The 7,396-nt window shown below is 51.8% G+C and overlaps 1 protein-coding gene across 31 annotated transcripts in view; it reads left to right on the top strand.

Moving 5' to 3' along the window:
* The first annotated feature begins 1,683 nt into the window (after nt 1-1,683).
* Nucleotides 1,684-7,396, top strand: part of PYROXD2 (pyridine nucleotide-disulphide oxidoreductase domain 2) — a 49,698-nt gene continuing 43,985 nt past the window's right edge. For 11 of the 31 annotated variants that reach the window (XR_011252131.1, XR_011252125.1, XR_011252124.1 and 8 more), the window contains exons 1-2: nt 1,685-1,871; nt 5,866-5,885. Coding sequence is in view for 12 of the 31 variants with exons in the window: in XM_069567479.1 (XP_069423580.1) it covers nt 1,745-1,871; nt 5,866-5,885 (147 nt within the window). In the remaining 19 variants the exon portion in view is untranslated. Of the gene's footprint in view, nt 1,872-5,865; nt 5,886-7,396 lie in introns of all 31 variants that reach the window. The other 20 variants (XR_011252121.1, XR_011252118.1, XR_011252120.1 and 17 more) reach the window with 6 other exon arrangements.

The raw sequence follows: 7,396 nt of genomic DNA, 5'->3' as shown, positions 1-7,396 counted from the left end.
CTTCCCGGGGAGGGGGCGGGCGGGGCGGAGGTGCTCCTGGTGTGCCCTGGATTGAGAGCACTGCCCTGGGTGCAGCCCCTCCTCTAAAGTCTCCCCGCACCCCACCTGAAAACAGGCCCGAGGACAAGAGGCCAGCAGAGCCTGGGACCTGGGCGCGTCCACTACTCTTGGGCTGCGAGGCCACAGCTGGGATGGAGGGAAGTGAGGCAAAAGCGAGCATGGCGCAGTGGAGCCAAGGGCTCACGTGTGACACCAGAGAGCTGAAATTCATGCAAGGACTGTTCTTTCCCTTTAAGTGAGCCGCTTGCAGGGTCGTGGGTACTGAAAAAGCTAGAGCCACAGCTCGGGCTAAAGGCCTCGGAAGTGCCAGTGAGGGACAGTCAGGAGGTGCCGGGGACTGCCTTCCTCCCTAATGTCCTGACCACCGACGGGAATTACCACGTGATTGTGGAAAACACAGGAGAGCGAAAGGCTAGATGCCGCCGCTGTTTAGGATCCTCTCGCTTGTCCCCTGCTGCTTTCCCTTACCTTTTAACCACTGTGGGACGAGGCATGTCCAGTTTAACCAGTCTTCTTAGTTCTTCAATATTATAAATAACACTGAGGAGAAGGCCCTGACTTGTATTTTAGCAGAGACACACAGAGTGTAAATTTTCCATGGCGTGTGGAGGGGTGTCTGAGTTGAGAGTAAAAATGTCCCCAGAAGTCCCTCTTACCCAGAGGCAACTTTCCACATTTTCTCCTAATTGTGAAATGCACTTCTAATAGTGGGTTTCTAGAAGGCTGACAGATATCAGAGGTGTACAGAGACTCCCAACCCCTAGGGTGCTTTTATCCTACTTGGGGAATGGCCTAACCAGTGGGCAGGGAGCAGAGGGGCCCCTAATTCAGGAAAGGCCACAGGAGAATGAGCACTTAGCTGAACCTTTTTGCAGATGTGGTCTAAATCCTTGAGGATTCTTGGGAAATGAGAAAGGTACTAAAACACACAAGAGAAATGTTCAGACCTTCAAAAGAAAAAGGCAAACCCCAGAATCACAGAGAACTGAACTAGCCCCCCAAACCTTTGCAGTTTTGCGAAAGCCTGTGAAGCAGATGGCATTAAAGCATTTGGGCAAGGACGCGGGGCTCTCTGGATGTCCCAGGGGCAGATTGCCCCCTCCCCCTGCAGTGTTGCAGAGGCCCTGGTCCTTCAGGCAGCGGATTCCTGAGCCTGCTGCAGGCATAGAGCAGCTACCCTGTTACAAGCCACAAGGACGGGAAGTTGGACCTGAGTCTCCCTCTTTACTTGGATTCCCACCCCCAGCTCATCCTGGACATTGAATTCCTTAATGAGAAGCAGGACAGCACAGGGTAGGGGACGGCCCTTTGGGACACGCACGCACACGCACGCACACTCGTCTGAGCCTCAGTGCTCCCCGTCTGGGGCCCACATGAGGGGTTGCACAACTGGTTGGCGTAGCGCCTGGCACAGCGGAGCCCCAGAGAATGAGCAGCACAGTGATCACTCTGGAGGTCTGAAGGCGCAGGACCTCTGCCGAGTTAACAGGTGACCGCCCATGACTCTGCCCCGGGTGGACAGGCTGGGCCGCGGGCAACTCAGTGTCCCCATTTAGTCGTGGCCCAGGGCCAAGTACGCAGCTGGGCTGCAGCTCCTCCTCTTCCTCCTCCCTGCTCCTCCCCCTGCCTGGAGAGGCACAAAAGGCTGCTTGCAAGCAAATTCCTGGCCTAGTCCTGGGCAGAAATGGCCACATGTGGCCGAGGGCTCCGGAGGGCCTTGGGCGCCTCTCCCCGCCCCACATGGAGACGAGCTCTCTCGGACACCAGGGGACGCCTGAAACCTGAGTACGATGCGGTGGTGGTAGGCGCAGGTAACGTGGGCTGGGCTGGAGTTGAGGGGCCAGAGGACAGCCTGCTCAGAATCCTGGGGTGGGGTGGGGGGGCCCATCCACGCCCCTGCCCTCTCACTGCTTTGGCACAGACTGGCCAGGGTTTGGGGTGAGAGCAAGTGCTAGGGTGAAAACTACCCATCTGAGAGCAGGTGCCAGGATTCTGGAGCTGGCTCTGCCGTCGACTTGCTGTGTGGCCTGGAGCAGATTTTTGCGCTCTCTGGGCTTGAGTCTTCCCATCTAAAATGGCCAGGGAGGACTAAGTAAGTTCAGGAGTTTCCATGAATCTCCTGTGAAATTAGCTAGTTGGTGCCACATTCTTGGAAAGCATATGGTAGATAAGGGTTGCAAGGAAGGAGCCCTGGTACAACAGACCTGTGAAATCCTGCCGCCCCAAGTGTTCTGGGGCTTCCCTGGTGGCTCAGATGGTAAAGAATCTGCCTGCAGTGCAGACCTGGATTTAATCTCTGGGTTGGGAAGATCCCCTGGAAAAGGAAATGGCAACCCACTCCAATGTTCTTACCTGGAGAATCCCATGGATAGAGGAACCTGGCAGGCTACAGTCCACGGGGTCACAAAGAGTCAGACATGACTAACTAGTGTGAGCAACGAACACAAGTGACCTGAGTTCTGGTCACCAGCACCTGACCACTGAGACCATCCTGAGGACACGACAGTCATTCCGTCAAGGGGAGTCAGGGAAAAATAGACACACGAGTCCCAGCGGTCCTCTCACCTATCTGCAGAAGTGACAGCCCGCACTGCCTTGCCCACCTGGGCTCTATAAGACCTGCTGCGGTGACCCTGCTGCGCGTTGCTGAGCCCCAGGGTGCAGGGCACTGATTCCACCTTGAGCCTGTGAGGTACCAGGCCAGGACCAGGCTCCTTTTCTTGGGGCCTTCCACTCACAGCCTCAAATTCTACTTCTGACATTATTTCCAACTGGGATTATACAGAAAGGGGATGACAGGCCTGGAAAGACCTGCTCATCACACAGCTTTAAAGCTGCATCCCTATTGGGGCCTTTCTTCATTTTTATCCCTACGGAGAGCTGTCCTGTGTTGGGAAGTCCTTACCAGTAACCTCTCCAGGGGAGAATGTGTGCATATATATCCATACATAAGTTTATTGTAAAAACTGAAGTCAAAGAAGTGTAGCACAGTTTTGCAGATAAAATATACAATACTCTAAATTCCAGGTAGCCAGTCCACTCAGCAAATGCTTGTGACTTTTGCCGAACTCAGTAACCAACCTACGGCTGCAATTTGACAAATGAAAATATCCGAAGGCAACATTGTTTGATATTTTTATTTTCTTTAAAGAGCAGAAAGAAAGTGAAACAAAGATTTATGTCAGAACTTCTCTGCTCCTTCAACAATTGGAATGATCTTGCTCAGTCAAATAATTTTGCGAACAGGAGAACAATTCCTCAATTGTTTGCTCTGTTTCACAATGTAACTGCTGTGGGCACAACTGCCAGTTAAGTTTAATTTGCATTGTTAGCATTTTCTCCATCACTTTCTTAAGTCTAACAACCAAAAAAAATAACAACCCAGGCTTTGGTGTGTAGTGTTCGTGGATTTTCATGGTGTGAATACTCCCACTGCAGCCTTTTTCTAAGTTACCAATGTTATGTCTCTGAATGCAAATTTGGGAGAAAGATGCAGCCAGGCACAATCAGGTAACGTGGCCCCTGTATGTGTCCATGGATGTAAATAACTGTGAAGACATAGACAATAGGAAAATGTAGTAAAACAATTAGAAAGTGACAAGCTTTGAGTATTTATTACCTTTGTTTTTAATATCATTATTTCATTGTTAGTTTATATAATTTTTATCAGGCGCTGTTTGACAACTGTGTCACCAACTTCCAGGGCTGGGGGACTCCAGCTCCAGTGCCCACTGGCTGGGCTCAGTAAACGGAAGTTCCTCCCACCTTTTCCGCCCTTGGAGACAATCCACCCCTGCTGTCTCTTGGCAGAGAGGGTTGATCCTAGGTCCCCAGGTACCTGGGTGAATGGCTCACAAGTGTGCGTCTCAGGTGTGAATTTTTCATCAACGTTGCTTCTCTGATTGCCAACCAAGGCAGGAAACCTGGTTGGAAGGCTTAGCCAACCTGAGTGAGGAGCACGGCGGCATCTTCTGAGATACAGATCATCTCTGCTCCCTGAAGTCACACCAGTAACCTGGACATCATCCTGATTCAGTTATTTGACCAAATTTGCCTAAAGGACGACCCAAGGAGCTTGTGAAAGTGCAGTTCAAGGGCTCCCTACCTGGTGATCAGGGTTCTGAGGGGATCGTCACACCTAACCAGCTCTGGGAGTGGGCCTGATATGACACCTGCAGCCCACACATTCAGGAGCCCATGTCAGCACACCCCTCCCCCGCATGGCTCTGTGCCTGCTGCCTAAGGAACCCTGCAGTCAGGCCTGGAGATTAGCTGAGCCTGCAGCTTAGACTCCTTCCAGGGGAAGGGAGAGGTCACCAGAAGCCGCAGGACAAAGTTTCAGCCACAGCTAGAGTGGGGGAGTGGTGGAGGGAGGAGGAACTTGGGCTATTGGATCCCTGCCCTTTGCCATTTGAGGTCTGTTTGTGCATTTGTGGGCTTACATGTGACGACTGAACTGGACCCTGTTGCCTGGAAGCCTTTATTAGTTTTCCAGGATTTATGATCAGCACTAATTATGGGTCTGCTAAGGCACAAGTGCTTTAGGTATATTACTGCTCATCCTGCCTGCGACATTGCAAGCCCAGCAGGCCCTCTGTTTACACATGAAAAAGACAGCAAACACCAGGGTGAGCCCAGGACAGTCTGCCTTTAATCTGCTGTATGTGTTTGAGAGCATGGCTTTTCAGACTTCAGGTTGAAATTCATTCATAATTCCCATCCATCACACTTTTTAAACTTTCTTAAGAAAATTATCAAAAGCAGGTAAAAACAGTACTCTTTTATCAACTAGCATTTTTAAATGAAATATAATCAAATAGATTATGACATGCTTATCACATGAAGATTCCATATTAGTTCATGAAACACGTGCTAGGCCTGTGGGTCTGAGACCGCCTGCATCTGAATGACCAGGGAGCTTCTGTGAAGTCCATCCTAGTCCCTGCCCCCAGCCTGCCCAGTAGATTCCAGGGAGGGCTCCGGGAATCAGTGATGACGCACATTCTGTGATCCTGAAGCTTCTCAGAGCTGGAGAGGCACTTGCTAGCCATGGACTTGGTGTGGGATATGGGACCCCAAAACAAGTTCAGGGCTTGCACCCCAGGGGCTGCCTGCCTAAAATTTTTGGAAAGAAACTTTATACCAGACAAATCTGCCCCATCGTCTAGCACCCTGAAGCACACTCAGCAGTTCTAGCAAACGTTGAAGCTGTATGTGTTGAGTTCATTTTGAGCTGTTCTATCTCAGGAACACTGGAAACTGATAAAGAGTCCCCTTCTGGAGCACTGTTGTGCGGCGTGCTTGGGCAAAGCAAGCCCTGCTTGGCAGCAACTGTCCACATGACCAGCACTCACCTGGATGACCAGGGGCACCGGCATCAGAGCACAATCATGCCTCCCTCTCTTTCTCTAGGTCAACTTTGACACTCCCTCCGACAGTCATCTGCTCAACCTCCTTTGCTGGAAGCCCAGCAAGGCTTTGTGGGTCACTTTCATCTGATGCCTGCGGGTTCCCCTTGTCCCCACTCCAGCATGAGCCATTGGCCAAGCCAAGAGGACAGGACTTTTTTCAGTTCGGGGCAAGAACCAGGGTTTTGTGATTCCCCCCAAAAGACCAGGTGTCTTACAATATCAAGGTAGATGCTGTTCCAACATCCAGGTTCAGGTGAGGGGGTCCCCCAAGTTCTGCTACCTCGCCAGGATCTTCATGGGCATGAGGACAGGGAAGGGTGGCCACACTCCTCAAGCAATGTATCTGCCCACTGACCATGGTCACTTTCCTCACCTCTCCTCTGTCTCGTTGCAGGACACAACGGGCTGGTGGCTGTGAGTCCTCCCCCTTAGCCCCCCTTCACTGGCCCCTGGGTGTGTGGCTCCCAGCAGGAGTGTAAGGAAGCCAGCAGGATGAGGGTCGCTGGGGGGAAGCAAAGGCTGGCTGGTCCCCTCACCCCGGTGCTGGCCAGTGACTGGCTCAAGAGGACATCCACAGTCCTTAAAGACGATATAGTTTTGCTTGCCTCTCCTTCATGCTCATAGGTTTCCCCCTTGACCTTTCATAAGCAAGGTGATAAACGGCTGGGAAAGTGTGTAATGGACATAACACGGGAGGCAGGTTAGAACCTTAGGGAGCAGGTAACTGGGGCTGGGGGCCCTTTGACTCCAGATGGTGGGCTGTCCTTGTATGCAGAGCCAGTGTTCCCAAGCTAGGTCTAGGCCAGGCACCACCCTGGGGAACATGCAGCTACACACTGTCCAAGGTGCACCCGGGAGACAGTGAGGGAGCCGGTCCAGCAGAGAAGGCAGGGCCCTGCCCCGGCACAGTTGGCGTCTGGGTCCCAGCCTGACCGCAGGCCAGGGTGACCCTGAGGCTGTGCTTCTCAAACCAGAGTCCGTGTACCCCTAGGAGGCCATAGTGTGTGATCAAGGTTCAGGCCTCAAGATTCACACAGAGCATTCTGAGCAGCGTCTGCTCTAGAATATCGGTTCAGGGGATTCAGCAATGTGGGGAGCCAGGAGACCTGTGTTACGTCTTAATACTTTCCCCAGTATAGCGGTTTTATTGGAACATGTTACAGGGGACATTATTTAACTCAAGTGAAAGTGAAAGTCACCTAGTCGTGTCCAATTCTTTGCGACCCCATGGACTATACAGTCCATGGAATTCTCCAGGCCAGAATACTGGAGTTGGTAGCCTTTCCTTTCTCCAGGGGATCGTCCCAACCCCAGGATCAAACCCAGGTCTCCCACGTTGCTGGACTCTTTACCAGCTGAGCCACAAAGGAAGCCTAAGAATACTGGAGTGGGTAGCCTATCCCTTCACCAGCTTATCTTCCCGACCCCAGAATCAAACCAGGGTATCCTGCATTGCAGGCAGATTCTTTACTAACTGAGCTATCAGGGAAGCTCCCTATATAACTCAACTGATCAGTAATTTAAAACACTGATTTTTATATTAATATGAACATGGGTTTGTCTCCCAGCTCAGCCACTTTCCACCTGTGAAGGTTAAGGCCAGTCAGCTAATCTCTCTGACCGATGATAAAATGAGAATTAAAATGCCCACCCTCGCTGAATTGAGGGGAAGGGAAATAGATGGTGTGCCCTGAGGCCCCGGCTCAAGAAGCCTTGCTCAAATGAGAGGATAGTCATGCACTTCGCTGGATGATTTGGGGCCAGCCTGAGAAAGTAGGGAGCTGGCCCGAGGTTGGTTACTGTTGGAGAGCAGGGGCATCTCTAAACTGTGTCTGCAGGGAGGGGAGGCTAGCATGTAGAGTGGTTGCCCCACACACACGGCATCACGCATCTTGGCCACGAGAGCCGGTGACTGGGATCTTGAG

The sequence above is a fragment of the Ovis canadensis genome, chromosome 22 (assembly GCF_042477335.2).
Source record: "Ovis canadensis isolate MfBH-ARS-UI-01 breed Bighorn chromosome 22, ARS-UI_OviCan_v2, whole genome shotgun sequence".
Taxonomy (NCBI): Eukaryota; Metazoa; Chordata; class Mammalia; order Artiodactyla; family Bovidae; genus Ovis; species Ovis canadensis.
This window is presented reverse-complemented; position numbering and strand designations above follow the sequence as displayed.